This window comes from Phycodurus eques, chromosome 6, assembly GCF_024500275.1.
Source record: "Phycodurus eques isolate BA_2022a chromosome 6, UOR_Pequ_1.1, whole genome shotgun sequence".
Lineage (NCBI taxonomy): Eukaryota > Metazoa > Chordata > Actinopteri > Syngnathiformes > Syngnathidae > Phycodurus > Phycodurus eques.
Window position 1 is genome coordinate 7200173 of NC_084530.1, and position 20717 is coordinate 7220889.

At 42.2% G+C, this 20717-nt stretch overlaps 1 protein-coding gene across 1 annotated transcript; it reads left to right on the forward strand.

The window, feature by feature from the left end:
- Positions 1-12977: 12977 nt before the first annotated feature.
- On the forward strand, positions 12978-19691 carry LOC133403694 (dentin sialophosphoprotein-like). The gene is made up of 10 exons (XM_061678838.1): positions 12978-13084; positions 13377-13431; positions 13543-13596; positions 13793-13852; positions 14086-14145; positions 14226-14258; positions 14352-14417; positions 14556-14621; positions 16141-16259; positions 17558-19691. Exons 2-10 carry the CDS (start codon positions 13378-13380, stop codon positions 19689-19691), a joined length of 2646 nt encoding a protein of 881 aa, XP_061534822.1. The 5' UTR covers positions 12978-13084; position 13377.
- Positions 19692-20717: the final 1026 nt, after the last annotated feature.

Genomic DNA, 20717 nt, shown 5'->3' on the forward strand with positions numbered 1-20717 from the left:
GCCTGGAACAATTTTTTTTTTTTTTTTAAAGGAAGGAAATCAAATGTTTAAAGGACAAATCTAAGCAATAAACCAGAGACAAAATTCAAAACTAACGAATATTTTGACTTCCAAATATTTGATTTGATTTGTGTACACGGCTGTCTCCCATCATCATGGTAACGAGCCTCTGCTTGACCTCAAGTCACTTTTAAAGCCAAAGTAAACACGAAACACCGACTAGACTGGAAAAAAGTTGACTAAGTCCACAGTCGTTTTTTGTTGTTGTTGCAGAGCGGAAGCGAAGCAGACATTAGCAGGCCTATTCATGGGAATCAAAGTACTCTGGTTTGGTCCGGTTAACCGTTCCGCTTATCCTCACTATGGTCGCGTGCGTGCTGGAGCCTATCCCTGCCATCTTCGGGCGAGAGGCGTGGTACACCCTGAACTGGTCGCCAGCCAATCGCAGGGCGCAATGCATATTGTTTGAATTAAATGTAAAAACTATGTAGACACAAGATTATATCAAAACTGGAAGATGCACTAATGATTGTGATCAGTTGGCTATTATGGTAAAAATAATCAGCATGTGAGTCAAACTCACCAGCTCCACCATTTCATTTTTACAATGGACCGATGGGCAAGGTCATCCATAGGAAAAAAATTGTGAAAATGTAAATATATTTTGAATAATAAAATAACAATTTAACATAATTTTTAAATGTTATTATATAGAATTGGCGGCACGGTGGGCGACTGCTTAACAGTCACTAACACGGTTCAAACCCCGGACCCGCCTGTGTATAGTTTGCATGTTCTCCCCGTGCCTGTGTTGTTTTTCTCCGGTCACTCTGGTTATCCAACATCCCAAAATCATGCATGGTAGGTTAATTGACGACTCTAAATTGCCCGTAGGTGTGAATGTGAGTGCGAATGGTTGTTTGTTTATATCAGGGTGTACCTCGCCTCCTGCCCGATGATAGCTGGGATAGGCTCCTGGATGGATGGATTATATAGAATTAATCCATCCATCCATCCATCCATTTTCTGAGCCGCTTCTCCTCACTCGGGTCGCGGGCGTGCTGGAGCCTATCCCAGCTGTCATCGGGCAGGAGGCGGGGTACACCCTGAACTGGTTGCCAGCCAATCGCAGGGCACATACAAACAAACAACCATTCGCAATCACATTCACACCTACGGGCAATTTAGAGTCTCCAATTAATGCATGTTTTTGGGATGTGGGAGGAAACCGGAGTGCCCGGAGAAAACCCACGCAGGCACGGGGAGAACATGCAAACTCCACACAGGCGGGGCCGGGATTTGAACCCCAGTCCACAGAACTGTGAGGCAGACGCTCTAACCAGTCGGTATATAGAATTAATATTATATAATTAATTAACCAATCTAACCAAATCAGTTAACCATCCATCCATCCATCCATTTTCTTTACCGCTTATCCTCACTGGGGTCGCGCGCTGCTGGAGCCTATCCCAGCTATTTTCGGGCAAGAGGCGGGGTACACCCTGAACCGGTCGCCAGCCAATCGCAGGGCACATAGAAACAAACAACCATTCGCACTCATATTCACACCTATGGGCAATTTAGAGTCCTCAATCTACCTACCACGCATGTTTTTTGGGATGTGGGAGGAAACCGGCGTGCCCGGAAAAAGACCCACCCAGGCACGGGGAGAACATGCAAACTCCACATAGGCGGGGCCGGGATTTGAACCCCGGTCCCCAGAACTGTGAGGCAGATGTGCTAACCAGTCGCTCACCGTGCCGGTATCAGTTAACCAATTTAAAATGTACCGTATGTCAAATTTGTTTTATTATTTACAATTAATCAATTAAGCCACTAATTAAAAATAACTTAAACTTTTTAATGCATATTTTCATTATTTACAACTAATCAGTCAGCCAATTATTCAATGAGATAAATAAATACAAAATAATCTAAACTGTGTAAATATGTTTTAATTAACCAATTGAAGGGGGAAAACGGCTAAATTAGCTCAACAAATATTGCAGGACTCTTGATAATGTAAATAACCGGCGGTCCGGATTAAAGAACAGAGCGGGCCATACTTTGACTACTAGTCTAGACACACAGTGTAATTTAGAGCATTCATTTGCGGCATTATTGAGTTGACAGAATCTTCAAACCTGATTGACTCTGGTGATAAATGTGCATTCTTCAACCTGCAATTACAGTCAAGTGCCTGTCTACCACATTGATATATGGGCTACATTAAACCGCGTGGATAATACACTAGGTCCTGTTGAGGAGGGTTCTTCGTTAAGTGACTAAGTGCACATTAGACTCAATTTCAGACAGGCATATTTTCACAGATATGGTCTAGACGTCTGACGTGTAGTCTATATGGTTATAGGTGTAATAAAGGCAGTATCCGTTAACTATTGGTGACACACAGAAATCCCAAAGTGTCAGAATAAAATCGTCAACGCTCAACCTCAGATAAAAGAGGCCTCAGTACAAGCAAAACAGCAGCCGCTACAAACAAACATAATTTCACTCACAAATCGTCAAAGCAAGTCTAAAACATCCATGCTCAATCAAGTAATACCTGAGGTGAGTTGCTGGAAGAAGAAAGGGAACCCTGCACAAGCATCAGTGTGAGCCTCCACTCAACCTGTGAAGAGGTCCTTTTGTATTCCAGACGAGGATCACACAATACAAACACTCTACACGCGCGCGTACACACACACACACGCACACACACACGTACACACATAATAGGTCAGTCACACTAACACTGATAACATCTGGTGGTGGGGTGTTTGGGGTTCAGCGGAAAGACCTAAATACTGTGCAGGAGAGAATACATGTATGATAGTAAATTGACTTACTGTTGTAACAGGGCAACGATGGGGTAGCTGTACCATGCATCGGAAGCTAACATTATGGAGAGTAGTTACATATCACTCCATGACAGCTGAATAGGAAAAGACTTGCTGAATTGGGCGTGATCAGGAACTCATCCATCCATATTGTATACAGTATTTACATGTTTGGAGTCGCAGGCTAAGCCTAGCCCAGCTGACTTTGAGCAAGAGGTAGGTGACACTCTGGGCTGGTCGCCAGTCAATCACAGGGCACATAAAGACAAACAACCATCGACACTCAAATTCTCCTGCAGACTCCAAACAGGAAGTCTCAAGCTGAGATTTGGAACAAGAACATCTTGGCTGAAAGGCAGATGTACTAAGCACTACCACGGGCACTCCATGAAACAGACAAGGCCAGCATTAGACAGAAAATGAAATATGGGCTAGTCTATTGCAGCACAAGCATCGCTGGGGCAAATTGAGATTTTTTTTTTTTTTAAGACTTCGGGGGTCAAGAAACTAAAGAGACGCTAGAAACACAACAAGAGAAAAAAATAACCCAGTCAGTTTAGCTGAAGAGAACCAGTGACCACGCTGAGGGCGTACATTTCAACTTTTTGACAACATGGCAGCATGGTGGCGGAGTGGTTGTTTCAATTCCAGCTTTGCAATTGCTCTTAACACCTGACTTTGGGGCCTTTCAAGGTGGAGTTTCCACGTTCCGTCCACGCCTCTGGATTTTTTCAGGGTGCCCCAGACTCCTGCCACATTCCAAAATCATTTCAATTCATTTCCAGTCTGTTCCCTTGACCAAGGTGCTGACACAAGGTCTGGATTTGGTTCCCCAGGCGGTCTACATCCTCCCACTGGATTCAGAACATATTTGACTGGACATTGACAAATAAAGTAAAGTGATCAAAAAATGTGCTAACTTGGATCCAGAATGGACACAACCTGTGCAAGGCAAAAAGTGCCTTTTTTAGCCCAAAACATGAAACTCAGCAGCCAAGAGCCTGTTGAAATAATCAATAACAATATCCTACTAAAAACGGGCTATTGCACGTCACTGAAAACAAGAAGAAGTCCAACTTTCTGGGTCAAACTGAGGTCCCTGGTCCCTGATTCGACCTTCTTTCTGTTGTCTTGGCTCAAGAAAAGGGCACCACCATCCATATCATTGGAAATGCAAAAAAAGGACTCCTTTGGGTCTGATGAAATGCCCAAAAAAGGCCATTTTGAGGTCAAGCAAGGGGCCCTTTAGCCATATTCTACCTTTTCACAACCATCCCAGCTGAAAGAAATGCAATAAACTAACCTAGAATTGCAACCTACTAAAAAAAGGTTGTTTAGGTTTTTTTTTTTTTTTTCCTCCTCGGGCCATTTCAGCATTCATAATTAGATACAACTGCTGTAGCATAAAACTGCCCCAAATCACACCCCATTTTAAGTGACATTTATGCAGCAATCCAGGATCCCAGATGTAACCTCATTGCCTTCACTCCTTAAAAAAGGCACCATTTTCATTAACCATAAGCCCAACAAATGTTTGTGAGAGTCAAGAAAAATACTGAAAAATGGGTTCCAGCTCCTTATAAGGCAAGAAAGCAGATTTTTTTTTAAACATTTTAGACCTTGTTTACAGGCAGTTTAAAATAGAAGTTGACAAATTTATGTTTTGTTATTTTGGCGCATTGTTGGTCAGCACGGTGACTTAGTGGTTAGGCCATTTGTCTTACAGTTTCGAGGTTCGAATCACGGCTCCAGCCTTCCGGTCTGGAGTTTGCATGTTCTCCCCGTGCTTACTGGGTTTTCGACAGGTACTCCAGCTTCCTCCCACATACCCAAAAAATACATGTTAATTGAAGACTCTTGTCCATAGGTGTGCATGTAAGTGTGAATGTTTTTTTTTTTTTGTCTTTATGTACTCTGCCATTACCTAGCGACCATTCCGTTTTGGATGGCCCCTTGCTTAAATGACAGGCATGTCATGTGAGTAAAAACACAACTATAAAAAGATGTTCTCAAAGGAGACATCTTTTTTAAAATGCTGGCATTATCATTGTAGCGCAAACACTAAAAGTCACTACTTTTCTAAACAAGAAAGCAGAAAAGGACATCTTGAGTCTTCTTCTTTTCCTTTGGGCTTGTCCCTTTAGGGGTCGCCACAGCACGTCATCCTTTTCCATGTAAGCCTTTTCCTGCATCCTCCTCTCGAACACCAAGTGCCCTCATGTCTTCCCTCACTACATCCATCAACCTTCTCTTTGGTCTTCCTCAAGCTCTCGTGCCTGGCAGCTCCATCCTCATCATCCTTCTACCAATATACTCACTATTTCTCCTCTGGACGCGCCCAAACCATCAAAGTCAGCTCTCTCTAATTTTGTCTCCAAAACATCGAACCTCGACTGTCCCTCTGATGAGCTCATTTCTAATTTTATCCAACCTGGTCACTCCGAGAGCGAACCGCAAAATCCTCATTTCCGCCACCTCCAGCTCTGCTCCCTGTTGTCTCTTCAGTGCCACCGTCTCTCATCCGTACATCATGGCTGGCCTCGCCACTGTCTTATAAACTCTGCCCTTCATCCGAGCAGAGACTCTTCTGTCACATAACACACCTGACACCTTCCTCCACCCGTTCCAACCTGCTTGGACCCGTTTCTTCACTTCCCGACCACACTCACCATTGCTCTGAACGGTTGACCCCAAGTATTTAAAGTCCTCCACCCTTGCTATCTCTTCTCCCTGTAGCCTCACTCTTCCCCCACCACCCCTCTCATTCATGCACATACATTTTGTCTTGCTTCGGCTAATCTTCATTCCTCTACTTTCCAGTGCATGCCTCCATCTTCCTAACTGTTCCTCCACCTGCTCCCTGCTTTCACTGCCAATCACAATGTCATCTGCAAACATCATGGTCCACGGGGATTCCAGTCAAACCTCATCTGTCAGCCTATCCATCACCACTGCAAACAGGAAGGGGCTCAGGGCTGATCCCTGATGCAGTCCCACCTCCACCTTAAATTTGTCCAGAATTTCTCTTTCACATCTAGGTCACATCCTGCCTGTGGGGCATAGCCACTAATCACATCACACATAACACCCTCAATTTCAAGTTTCACCCTCATCACTCGATCTGATAATCTTTTCACCTCCAAGACATTCTTAGCCAACTCTTCTTTTAAAATAACCCCGACTCCAATTCTCTTCCCGTCTACACCATGGTAAAATAATTTAAACCCTGCCCCTAAACTTCTAACCTTACTGCCTTTCCACCTGGTCTCCTGGACAAACAATATATCAACCGTTCTCCTCCTCATCATGTCAACCAACTCCCGAGATTTTCCTGTTATATTGCCAACATTCAAAGTCCTCACATTCAGTTTTAGGCTCTGTGCTTTCCTCTTCTCTTTCTGCCTAAAAACCCGCTTTCCACCTCCTTCATTTTCGACCCAGAGTAGCTGTATTTCCACCAGTGGCGGATGTTGTTCACCCGGGCCACGACCGATTCGGTATGGAATTCTTTGGATGAACGCTCATATGTGTTTGGCAAAGTTTTAAGACGGATGCCCTTCCTGACGCAACCTTCTGCATTTATCCGGGTTTGGGACCGGCCTACAGTTTGCACTGGCTTGTGCCCACCATAGGGCTGCATTAAAAGGACATCTTGACTACGCCACAATAATTTTTGAATGTTGGAAAACAAGGCCATGCTGCTCAAGATAATTGAGCACCAGCTGAGTGTACATTTACTGTGACCAGAAGAGACACATTACTCACAAACTCAAATTCTCAACCCAAGTATACTGCATGTATATAAAAATACAGTTTTGAATGAACGACTGGGACAATGTCTGAAGTAACTGTGCGTGAACAGTGATTGTCACCTCTATTTTTTTTAAATCCAATATAATCTTCCAAGTTTAAGGGATTTATTTATCTTTCTTAATGCCAGAGCTGAACTGACTTTCACCTATATTGTACCCAGGATTCTTGTGGCATCTGAGGTGAGTGTTTTTTTTTTTTTTTTTTCTGTTCCGAGTGTTAGCATTCACTATTGCTCCCTGCCTAATATATATTGATGAACTTAAGCAATCGTTTTATATATTGATGCAGTAGTTGGAATACCATTGTTCTGCAGCTAAGAACTAAGCCGCTACAGGTGATCTAGAGAAATATGATTGACAGAAAATACAAACTCAAGTCTATGTGGCAAATCTCCACTTGCTTCAAGTAATTTCCCTTGTGTAAATTCACAGTATTCTTTACTGTGAAGGTCAATGCATCACAGAACTTCACATAACCACATGGTGAACATGCAGACATAGTAAACCGCATGTCTGCGTGCCACAACAAGCATCAATCAGCCCTGACTGACTCCGCCCCTTTCTAAAGTAGGACACCGAGTGGTGGCTGCGGTTTGCAAAGTGCTCCAGACTTTAGTGAACATCCCCAGCCTAATTACATGTTTCTTGAGTGTAGCCAAACTCCAAGGAGGTTAAACAATGAATTTTTTAGTCTTATTTCAAGCCAGACCATATATGGGCAGCCAGGAAACCTTTACAAGCCTCAGAGAGGAAAGAAAGGTTGACCTCTTTATTTAGGTATCCTACTGTACATACCTTATTTCCACGGACCAATCCCATAGTCCCAATATAAAAACCATATAGAGCATGGCTACATGTTAACAAAACTATATTTTAGTGACAATGGGGTTCTAAAAAAATACAAATAAAAATAAACACAATGGATTACATAACGAAATTCCGATTTAGTCTCATGGCTATAGAATAATCAAAAGAACAGATACAACACAGAATTCAATAATTTTGTAATTAATAATCGGCATCTTTGAGTATCTAGAAAAGCACAACATAAAACCTATTTGCCAATTATTGATTAGCATTTGTTATTATATACTTTTGCACTGATGGTCCATATACTCCTCATCGGGGCACCTGCATTTGCAATTTGCATTTTGCACAGTCCATAGTTATACCTTGTATAAATTACTCTACCGGTCAAAAGTTTGTACACACTTCCTACTGCTATTAACATGCTTATGTGAAGTAAAATTTAAAATTCAGCAAAGTTTAAATCTGATGTTGAAATTCATCAAGACATTCATTGTTTCAGTAGTTTTGGTTTGTCCCATGGAAATCCCCTTGGCAATGATGATACAAAAAAAAAAAATAATAATAAAATGGTCATCTTCGCCAGTGACATCATTTCCAGGAGGCTCATTTTAGACCACGCTGGTTATTGTGAAGAAAGCTACCAGTATTCATTGCCTTCTTTTTTAACGTTATTTATCTGCGTTCCTGAGATGCCGCATTACTGTGTCGTGAGGCATTGTTCCTATTCGACAAAGCAATTGTTCGAGTTTCCTTGTGTTGAGACGCCATTCCGTGTCTGGTTGGTTGGGAACAACTTTGATGCCGGCATCCACCGCATCTGGCTCGTACGTGTACGGACCAACGAGCAGAAAATCTTGATGCTCTTCTTCTTCAAAATCCTCAAAAACAACTGGCCCAACTGCAGATGTATCAGTTGATACAGTACACTGTCCATTTCAGAATCAGAATGAGGTTTAAATCGGATACCAATATATAAATACATGGTGCATCACGGCGGCATGGTGGCCGACTGGTTAAAGCGTCAGCCTCACAGTTCTGAGGACCCGGGTTCATTCCCCGGTCCCGCCTGTGTGGAGTTTGCATGTTCTCCCTGTGCCTGCGTGGGTTTTCTCCGGGCACTCCGGTTTCCTCCCACATCCCAAAAACATGCATTAATTGGAGACTCTAAATTGCCCGTCGGTGTGAATGTGAGTGCGAATGGTTGTTTGTTTGTTTGTATGTGCCCTGCGATTGGCTGGCAACCAGTTCAGGGCGTACCCCGCCTCCTGCCTGATGACAGCTGGGATAGGCTCCAGCACGCCCGCGACCCTAGTGAGGAGAAGTGGCTCAGAAAATGGATGGATGGATGATGCATCACATCTGACAAAAATTTTCATTATTATTAGTATTACTTCAAATAAGGTTTGGAAATGATAAACTGTGTTCAAACTTTTCTGGTAGTGTAGCATGTCAAACAAGTTCCAGGACTGTTGTCCCATTCGAAGTAATCCCCCTGGAGTTTGACGCACTTTCCCACAACTTCTCTGCCACGCCTTCATGCACTCCTGGAAGGGGGGGGGGGGGGGAAATCACACAGCGCCAGGTCAAGTGAGTGTTGAGGTTGCTCCAGCACTTCAATGTTTTTCTCGACCAGGAATTGCCGGATGCTCAAGGCATTGAAAGCAGACCTGTTGTCATGGTGAAGTACCCATTGGTTGTTCTTCCACACCTCTTTCAACTTCTCGTGCACTGAACAAAGCAAACTTTGAGTGGATTATGCCCCTCACATCGAATTATGCAATCAACATGACTTTGACTTGGATTTGGACTCTGACTGTTGCTTTCTTTGGCCTTAACGCCGTTGGACTCTTCTACTGGTGGCTCTGGCGTTTGGTCTACGGGTTGTATTTGTAGCTCCATGAGTCATTAGGCTGCACAGTGAACGATTGGTTCGCACATCTGCCTCACAGTTCTGAAGACCCAGTTTAAAATCCGCCTGTGTGGAGTTCGCATGTTCTCCCCGTGCCTGAGTGGATTTTCTACGGGTACTCCGGTTTCCTCCCACATCCCAAAAACATGCATGGCAGGTTAATTGAAGACTCTCAATTGCCCATAAGTGTGAATGCGAATGGTTGTTTGTTTAAATGTGCCCTGCGATTGGCTGGCGACAAGCTCAGGGTGTACCCCACCTCTCGACCGAAGATAGCTGGGATAGGCTCCAGCGCACCCGCGACCCTAGTGAGGGGTACACCCTGAACTGGTTCCCCAGCCAATCGCAGGGCACATCGAAACAAACAACCATTCGCTCTCACATTCACACCTACGGGCAATTTAGAGTTTTCAATTAACCTACCACACATGTCGTTGGGATGTGGGAGGAAACCGAAGTACCTGGAGAAAACCCACCCAGGCACAGGGAAACATGCAAACTCCACACAGGCGAGGCTGGAATTTGAGCCCCGGTATCAGTACTGTGAGGCAAATGTGCTAACTAACCAGTCATCCACCGTGCCGCCATCCATTATATCATATTTGTAAATCTTTTCACATTTATATCTAAATTCTACTCTATTTAAATCATATTGGATGTATTGCTAGTTGCTTTTTCTAGCTTGATACAAACTACATTTGTTTGGCTGTGTACCTGTACTTTGCACAAAGACAATAATCATATACTCTCTAATCTCTAATAATATTCTCAAATCATCAGAATTACTATTGCGTCAGAGTGTTGCAGGCAGGGTGGGAAAAGGTAATCCTGTGGTATTACAGGACAATTGTAAGTGAATCACTCCACAACATTTTCATTTTGTCATATCATTGTATTCCCAGTATTAATTTTAATACTTAATCAAGTGAAGTTATCAACAAGGTTAATTAAATACAGTAGGCCTATATGTTATTGTCCTGTAAGGGATGAAATGTGCATGCTGGGCCATAATCTGCAGATACAGATAATGTACAATCCACAATTATCTCACAAAGACAATGTAATATGGTGGCACATGAATGAAGATATATGTTAAATGTTAACTATGTTATATTATAGTAATCATCCTCATAGACAGACGGAAGTTTTTTGGTAAAAGCGGTGACAATGTAAATTAACAGGCATAACCTCGTCTGTGCCCCGTTTCCGCTCTGAGTGGGTGTTTTTTTTTTTATCTCTCCAAAGGAACACAAACCCTATAGTTTGCTCATCTGTATTTCACATATGACGTGAGGGGGGCAGAGTCTGAATAAACCTTTAAATGTGCATCAATCTATCTATCTAGCTATCTGTCTGTCTATCTATCAATCAACCCCAATTCCAATGAAGTTGTGACATTGTGTAAAATGTAAATAAAAACAGAATACAAGGATTTGCAAATCCTTTTCAACCCATATTCAATTGAATACACTACAAAGACAAGCTACAGTATTTAATGTTCAAACTGGTAAACTTTGTTTTTTTGTTTTTGTAAATGTACACCAATTTTGAATTTGATGCCTGCAACACGTTCCCAAAAAGCTGGGACAGGTGCATGTTTACCACTGTTATATCGCCTATCCTTTTAACAACACTCAGTAAGTGTTTGGGAACTGAGGACACTAATTGTTAAAGCTTTGTTGGTTCAGTTGTGGCGGCACGGTGGCGACTGGTTAGAACGTCAGCCTCACTGTTCTGAGGACCCGGGTTCAATCCCCGGCCCCGACTGTGTGGAGTTTGCATGTTTTCCCCGTGCCTGCGTGGGTTTTCTCTGGGCACTCCGGTTTCCTCCCACATCCCAAAAACATGCATAAATTGGAGACTCTAAATTGCCCGTAGGTGTGACTGTGAGTGTGAATGGTTGTCTGTTTGTATGTGCCCTGCGATTGGCTGGCAACCAGTTCAGGGTGTACCCCGCCTCCTGCCCGATGACAGTTGGGATCGGCTCCAGCACGCCCGCGACCCTCGTGAGGATAAGCGGCTCAGAAAATGGATGGATGGATGGTTCAATTGTTTCTCATTGCTTGATTTATAACTTCAGTTGCTCAACAGTCCGGTGTCTCTGTTGTCGTATTTTGCACTTTATAATGTGCACACATTTTCAAAAGGAGACAGGCCTGGAATGCTGGCAGGCTTTATTATAAAGCCATGCTGTTGTAACACGTGCAGATTGTGGCCTGACATTGTCTTGCTGAAATAAGCAGGGAATGCCGTGAAAAAGACATTGCTTGGATGGGTGCATATGTTGCTCCAAAACCTGTATGTATCTTTTAGCATTAATGGTGCCTTCACAGATGTGCAAGTTACCCATGCCATACATCCCCCTATTTCATCACAGATGCTGACTTTTTAACTTTAAGTTGGTAACAATTTGCATTTTCCTTTTCCTCTTCGGCCTGTCCACGATTTCCAAACATAATTTGAAATGTGAACTCGTGAGACCACAGTACACTTTTCCACTTTGTGTCAGTCTATCTCAGATGAGTTTAGGCACAGAGAAGCCGGCAGTGTTTCTGGATGTTCTTGATATATGGCTTTCGCTTTGCATGGTAGAGTTTTAACTTGCATTTCTAAATGTAGTGAATTGTGTTAACTAACAACGGTTTTCTGAAGTGTTCCTTAGCCCATGTGTTAATATCTTTTACACAATGATCGCGGTTTTTAATGCAGTGCCACCCAAGTGATCGAAGGACAGGAGCCTTCAATGTTGGTTTACCGCCTTGCCCCTTAGGTGCGGTAATCTCTCCAGATTCTTGCAATTGTATGTTGAGAAACATTGTTCTGAAACGGATGCACTATTTGCACATGGAGTTGTTCACAAAGTGGTGAACCTCGCCCAATCCTTGCTTGTGAACAACTGATCCTTTCCGGAATACTCCTTTTATACCCTACCATGACACTCACCTGTTTCCAAATAACCTGTTGTTCGCCTGTGAAATGTTCCAAATGAGTTTTTTGAGGATTCCACAACTTTGTTAGTCTTTTGTTGTCCCCCGTACCAGCTTTTCTGGACTGTGATGTAGGCATCAAATTTGAAATGACAGAATATATGAGAAAAAAAATAGCGTTCATCAGCTTGAACATTAAATGTCTTGTCTTTGTAGTTAATTGAATATAGGTTGAAAATAATTTGCAACTCATTGTACTCTTGTTTGTCTGTGAGGACCAATTTTTGTTTTATGTATCTGGACTAGAAAAAATGTGCTTGCTGACATAATGGCGCTTCACACTTTATGACACTTGGTTTGAAGTGCAATAACTGGGTTTGAATTTTGTTTCAAAGAAAAGTGTCTCTGTGTGTACGTTTGTGTATATGTGTGTGCAGTGTGCATGCGTGTTTGTGGTGTCTGTTTGTGGTTTGTATGTGTAATCATCCCCTTCCCGCCAAAATGTGTTTTTGAGCTCGCTCTCTGGCACAAATACACTTTGGCGTGTCTACGAAGGAGAAATTCGGAAGGAAGTGATGTAACTAAAACATCATTTGGTTTGCATATATACAGTAGCTGTTGGGGTTTCCTACAGCATGTCTCAACCACCCGCTTGCAGCTCAGAATAGGCGCTGGCTTCTCCAGCTCTCTGTCACATATAAGCTGAAGACTTTGACAGCTTCTCACTTTGCTGTTTGACCAATAAAGAATATTATCATCCATCAAGCTTTGACTGCTTCTCTTCAGGTAATATTACTTAAATATTTACTTTGCATATTTTCAGTCAGTTAAATGTGTTTGCATTCTTCTTACTATAGAATTATCTTAATGTTAAATTTGTTTGTTTTGTTTTGTGATGTATTTTTAAATTTGCATGAAAACCTCTTCCAGCTACAGGGGTCTCTAATAATAATAACAATAATAATAACGTTATCTAATTTTTATGATTATACTCAGTGACACTGAGTGTTTGGTGTCTCTGTATGGGTAAAAAGTATGATACAGCTTTATAGTAATGTGAATTACATTCGTATTACAGAATGAGGGTCATCATACTAACACTTTGCCTTATTGGGGCTGTATATGCCAAACCTGTAAGTACACATTTTCAAAAAATAAGAGCAATGATTACTTCCAAGTCTTACAATTTTTGTCTTATTATTAAAAACCAAATGTCATGTTTTTTTTTTCTTGTTTTCTGGCAGATTTCATTTAATGGCGTGGCAGAATCTAGTGAATCAAGTGAATCAAGTGAATCTGTGAGTGAAAAATGCATTTAATGTTGGAAATACAGCATCTCATTTGACTAATGGGGTGGTGATTATAGTCTGCACTCTGCATTCTTGCAACCACATCTGCAGCTTATAGCAACAAAACTTTAAAGAACGCATTAGTTATTATGTTGATATAGAGTATTATTAAATGTTTCTTTCTCTCTCCATTACTTTCTTTCAGTCTCAAACTGGAGGTTCATATGATATACAATCCTATCAACATACCACCTCCCACCAGCAGGTAATTAACTCAATACATGGCTTAAATATAACTTAATATAGTACTTAACAGGCTACCATTTGAAGGCAAAATTTGTTTTCTCTTCTTTTGAGGGGTTTTAGAGCTCTGGGGGTGGGGGTGGGGGGCTCACTGTGTGTTTTTTTAATAGTTGACAGCAATGAACCCTATAATAAGACAGCAGTAATTATTTCAACGTTGAAGGGTATCTTTAAAGGTTTTTTCTCCTGTCTTAGAATGGAGGTTCATATGATCCACAATCCTATCAACATTACCCTTATCAGTACCATCAGCAGGTAAATCAATATAGTTTTAAATTATGATTTTCTGCTGTTGAAGACACTATTTTCACATTTCCTCTTCTTTTTGGTTTCAGAGCTCTGAAGAAAATCGGCAACATCAAGTGAGTGTTTTTGTCCAAAGCTTACGGTAATGAACCTTCAATGAATGCACCAGATTATTGAAGGGTATCATTAAATTTCTCACTGTTAATTTCTTTCAGTCTCAAACTGGAGCTTCCTATGATCCAGAATCCTATCAACATTACCCCTACCAGTACACCCAGCAGGTAATTTACTCAACACGTTGAATGTATGGGTCTATTGTTGACAGTAATGAACCTTTAAAGAATGCAACAGTGTAATCACATTGATGGTGATGTTAAAGAGTATCATTAACTGTTTCTCTCTCTGTTCATTTATTTCAGTCTCAAACTGGAGGCTCATATGATCAACAGTCTTATCAGCAGTACTTGTACCAGTACTACCAGCAGGTAATTTACTCAACACGTAACTTAATTATGCTTTTCTGCTGTTGAAGGCACAATTGAGATGTCTTCTACAACCCCAATTCCAATGAAGTTGGGACGTGTTAAGCAGAAATAAAAACAGAATATAATGATTTGCAAATCATGTTCGACCTATATTTAATAGAATACACTACAAAGACAAGATATTTAATGTTCAAACGGATAAACTTTATTGATTTTAATTAAATAATCATTAACTTAGAATTTTATGGCTGCAACACGTTCCAAAAAAGCTGGGACAGGGTCATGTTTACCACTGTGTTACATCACCTTTTCTTTTAACAACATTCAATAAACGTTTGGGAACTGAGGACACTAATTGTTGAAGTTTTGTAGGTGGAAGTCTTTCCCATTCTTTTTTGATGTACAGCTTCAGCTGTTTAACAGTCCGGGGTCTCCGTTGTCGTATTTTACGCTTCATAATGCGCCACACATTTTCAATGGGAGACAGGTCTGGACTGCAGGCAGGCCAGTCTAGTCTCTTTTACTACGAACCCACCCTGTTGTAACATGCAGAATGTGGTTTGGCATTGTCTTGCTGAAATAAGCAGGGGCGTCCATGAAAAAGACGTTGCTTGGATGGCAGCATATGTTTCTCCAAAAACCTGTATGTACCTTTCAGCATTAATGATGCCTTCACAGATGTGTAAGTTACCCATACCATTGGCACTAACACAGCCCCATACCATCACAGAGGCTGGCTTTTGAACTTTGCGTCCATAGCAGTCCGGATGGTTCTTTTCCTCTTTGGCGCAGAGGACACAACGTCCACAATTGCCAGAAACAATTTGAAATATGGACCACAGAACACTTTTCCACTTTGCATCAGTCTATCTTAAATGAGCTCGGGCCAAGAGAAGCCGGCAGCATTTCTGGGTGTTGTTGATAAATGGCTTTTGCTTTGCATAGTAGAGTTTAAAGTTGAACTTACGGATGTAGCGCTGAACTGTATTTACTGACATTGCTTTTCTGAAGTGTTCCTGAGCCCATGTAGTGATATCATTTACACATTGATGTCGGTGTTTGATGCAGTGCCGCCTGAGGGATCGAAGGTCACAGACATTCAATGTTGATTTTCGGCCTTGCCGCTTACATGCAGTGATTTCTCCACATTCTCTCAGAATCAGAAACAGAATCATCTTTATTTGCCAAGTATGTCCAAAAAACACACAAGGAATTTGCCTCCGGTAGTTGGAGCCGCTCTAGTACGGCAACATTCAGGGAAGCTCCTTTTCTACCCACTCATGGCACCCACCTGTTCCCAATTAGCCTGTTCACCTGTGGGATATTCCAAACAGGTGTTTGAGGAGCATGAACATGACTTGCAAATCATTGTATTATGTTTTTATTTATGTTTAACACAACGTCCCAACTTCATTAGAATTGGGGTTGTAGCCCTTTCTTAAAGGGCTACAACCCCAACATGCCAATACATTGTTGATGTTTGAGTATCATTAAAAGTCTCTCTGTTAAATTCTGTCAGGCTCAGAGTGGAGGCTACTATGATCCACGATCCTATCAGCAATACATCCAACAGTACCAACAGGTGATTTACTCTACATATGACTTAATTATGATTTACAATATTGAAGGAGCGGCACGGTGGCCCACTGGTTAGAGCGTCAGCCTCACAGTTCTGAGGAGTGGGGTTCAATCCCCGCCCGTGTGGAGTTTGCATGTTCTCCCCGTAACTGCGTGGGTTTTCTTCGGGCACTCCGGTTTCCTCCCAAATCCCAAAAACATGTATTAATTGGAGACTCTAAATTGCCTGTAGGTGTGACTGTGACTGTGAGTGCGAATGTTTGTTTGTTTGTATGTGCCGTGCAATTGGCTGGCAACCAGTTCAGGGTGTACCCCGCCTCCTGCCCGATGATAGCTGGGATAGGCTCCAGCTTGCCCGCAACCCGAGTGAGGAGAAGCGGTTAAGAACATGGATGGATGAATATTGAAGGCATCATTTTGAGATGTTTTCATTTCACTTCATTTTGGGTTATTCAGAGCTTTGAAAATAAATCCCCTCACATTTGTTCTGAAGTGTGATTCTGCATTAGCTAACTTTTGATTTTCTGTAATGTCTTGTGTTGTTTTGTTGTTATTTAAGACTCAGAATTGGACCACTCAAAAATAAATGATACATTCTATATTGTGACTTAATTTTACTTTTCTTTGGATGTAAGGATATAAGGAGTAATATAGTTTTTATAGCATTTCCTGTCATACGTTTTGTCTATAGATAGATAGATAACTCAGGACTGTCTATCCAAAAGGGCCTTGTTGTAAAATATATTCCATGCAGCAATAATAATAGGAAGAACACAATGCTATTTTTCACAAAATATTGTGGATTAAGGCAACAAGTCAGTTGTGTTTCTGCATAAAGCTAGCAATGCACTTTGTCACCTTTAAAATGTATTTGGTGGTTTACAAACTGTTATGATGTTAGGTTTTTTTTTTAAGCTCATCCAGTTTACAGACAGCACAGTGGTTGACTAATATGCATCACCGCCTCACAGTTTTGAGGTTTATGGTTCAAATCTTAACTCAGGCCTTCCTTTGGGCTCCCTCCGTCATTTCAAAAACGTGCGTTAGGTTGATTAAAGACTCTAAATTGTCTATAAGTTTGAATGTGAGTGTGAATAGTTGTTTAGGTGCCCTGCCATTAGCTGGTGACAAGTCCAGGCTATAGCCTGCCTCTCGCCCAAAGTCTGCTAGGATAGGCTCTAGCTTAACCCAAACTCTAAGAAGGTTAAATGGCATAGAAAAATGGATGGATGCAGCTGGGTCCATACTGCCTCCTAAACACCCAAAAGTTGGCATGCAAGCCACAAGATGGCGTACTGAAATGAACCCTACTGACTAAAAATGTCTCAAGTAACACAAAGACCTATTTTATTTCTCAGCTTCAGAGTTGGGATTCCTTCTTATGCGAGTACTGACGACCAAGTCACAAGTCAATCAGTGCAGCACGCAGCCGACATCAGCGACACCACCAGCGAGGAAGGGGACACAGGCGACACAGCTGACACTGTTGACAATGATGAGAGCGCCAGTAGTGACAGCAACGAGGCCAGTGACATAAGCCATGCCATCAACAGCCAAAGGGAGAGTGATGTGACTGACAGCAGTCACAGCACAAGCGATAAAACAAATCAGAGGATTGACAGCTCAAGTAGTGTAAGCACCAAGAGCAGTAGTGACAGCAATGAATCCGATGAGAATACCAGAAGTGACAATAATGGGTCAAGTCCAACCGATTACAAAAGTTATACCATCAAGAGCCCATTGGTAAATAAAGTTATTTACAGAAGTGGGCGCAATGGTGGGGAAACTGGTCAGACCATCAAGGGTAGTGCTGGCACCAGCAGTGAAAGCAGTGAGACCAGTAAGGCCAGCGACAACACTAGTAGTAAAAGCAATGTAACAAGTGGTACTCATGACAGTACAAATCATGAAAGCAATAAAGCGGACAACAGCAGCGAGAGTGCCAGTGATGAGAGCACAGAGTCTGGTCAGGTCAGTAACAGCCCCAGTAGTGAAACCCATGAGTCAGTTAACGCCAGTGAAGTAAGCTATGCCATCAAGAGCTCACTCGTAAGTGATGTGATTGGCAGCAGTGAGAGCACCAGTGAAGAAACTATTCAGACAAGCGTGTCCAGTGATATCACCAGTGACGACCGCAGTGCAAGTGTGACGAGTGACATCAGTGATACTAATAATGCCAGTGATAGCAGTGAGTCCAATGAGAGCACGAGTAGTGACAACAATGGGTCAAGCCAAAGCAATGGCAAAGGTTATACCATCAAGAGCCCATTGGTGAACAAAGGTATTTACAGAAGTGGGAGCATCAGTGGGGATCCTGTTAAGACTGGCAATGGTAGTGATGGAACCAGCAGTGAAAGCAGTGAGACCAGTAAGGCCAACAACAACACCAGCAGTGAAAGCAGTGAAACAAGTGGCCCTCGTGACAATACAAGTCAAGAAAGCAACAATGCAGACAACAGCAGCGAGAGTGGCAGTGACGAGAGCACTGAGTCCAGTCAGGCCAGTAACAGCCCCAGTAGTGAAACGCATCAGACACTTAAGGTCAGTGAAGTTAGCTATGCCCTCAATAGCTCACTGGTAAGTGATGTGCTTGACAGCAGTGAGAGCACCAGTGAAGAAACCATTCAGACCAGTGTGACTAGTGACATCAGTGATATTGGTAAGGGCAGTGACAGCAGCGAGTCCAATGAGAGCACCAGTCGTGACAGCAAAGGGTCAAGTCAAACCGATGACAAAAGTTCTACCATCAAAGCACCATTGGTTAATAAAGTTATTTACAAAAGTGGAAATAATGGTGAGGTAGCTGGTCAGACCAACAAGGGTACTGATGGAACCAGTAGTGAAAGCAGTGAAACAAGTGACACTCGTGACAGCACAAGTCATGAACGCAACGAGGCAGACAAGAGCAGTCAGAGTGCCAGTGATGAGAGCAAAAAGTCCAGTAAGGCCAGTAACAGCCCCAGTAATGAAATCCAGGAGACAGTTAAGGTCAGTGAATTAAGCTACGCCATCAAGAGCTCACTGGTAAGTGATGTTATTGACAGCAGTGATATTACCACTGACGACAGCAGTGAATCCAGTGACACTAGTACTCATGAAAGCAGTGAATCCAGTGACACTAGTACTCATGAAAGCAGTGAATCCAGTGACATTACCAAAAGTAAAACCACTAAGGCCAGTGACATCACCAGGCATAAAAGCAGTGACTCCAGTGACACCACTAAGGACGATGACTCCACTAGTCATGAAAGCAATGAAGCCAGTGGCCCTATCAGTCAGGAAAGCACTGAAACCAGCAAGGCCAGCGACAGCACCAGCCATGAGAGCAGTGAGGTGCACCAAAGCAAAGGCGCAGACTGTAAGGACGGGAATGAGAGCTGTGAGAGCGAGGAGTATTTCTTCCAGGACATAGGCGACGACGCCCACTACTCAATTGACCATCTCATGGTGTCAGATGAAGACGGCATGGAGTTGCGTCTGCGGAGAAGATGACCTCACCTAAAACAAGTTTCCCATGTTAACCTCAAGATTACTGAAGCTGTCTGAAGGTTTTAGGTGGAACATAAGCTATTTTTTTCTACTCCTGAATATTGATATTGGCATCATAATGTTACCGTGCGAATGTGTGTTTACTGAAATAATTTTGTACTTGTTTTCACCTGGAGTGTATCCATACAGTTTTCTACATTTTGTGTGTTTTATGAAAATAAATCTTTACTTTTTATTTGCTTGTCTCATCCTTAAACGCAAAATGTGTTGTGCTGTTTCCCAGCCACACTTTCCAGTTAGTATTCCTTTATCAGGCAAAGTTTGATAGAAAGATAAGACAGTCTAATCATCATATGATAATGATATGATTCACCAGATCCGTGTCACCCATTAGGTAATGAGGCAGATGATAACTTAGCATAGCATGCTAACTTAGCACATAACAGGTAGCCATGACATGGAGTTAACTTTGCCAACTTAATAATTGGACACACCAAATGGTGGCATGAACTTACTTCCCATTGACGCACACTCCGGGAGAAGATAACTATCTTTGGTAATACGTGAAATACTGCTAGCTCAGTAACTTAAATGACTGTGTTACTCTAAAAATTGTAATTTATCGCTCTCTTTGCCACTCGGTCTACTGTGACCTCATTCAAGCAAAGAAGGACCCACAAAAACAGCGCCTGCTGAAAAAGTCTTTTGTACACATTAAATTACATTAATCATTCTTTACTTGCTGTCTTTGTTCCCTCGTAGTAATAAGGTTGCCACACACCAAGCAACACGGCTTAATCCGACTGAGCGGTCGTGCAGTGGGGATGGTTTGGAAACTGTTTACATGAGTAGCCAATTAGCGATTCATTCAAAATATGAATCGCAGGTGCACGTCATACCAATGTCGCAGATTACAGCCAATCAAAATGCACATCATACTTAAAACTGCTGATTTTTCACTCACGCTAAAAATACATTTCCGGGTTAAGTGTGCATTTCATTGGTTAATTTTCATTCAACTTCAATTAT

Bases quoted from the DNA above. Each gene is read 5' to 3' on its own strand.
- LOC133403694 (XM_061678838.1), top strand. From the start codon at position 13,378: ATGAGGGTCATCATACTAACACTTTGCCTTATTGGGGCTGTATATGCC. The intron at 13,432-13,542 runs GTAAGTACACAT...GTTTTCTGGCAG, and splicing joins GGGCTGTATATGCCAAACCT to ATTTCATTTAATGGCGTGGC. The intron at 14,418-14,555 runs GTAATTTACTCA...CATTTATTTCAG, and splicing joins CCTACCAGTACACCCAGCAG to TCTCAAACTGGAGGCTCATA.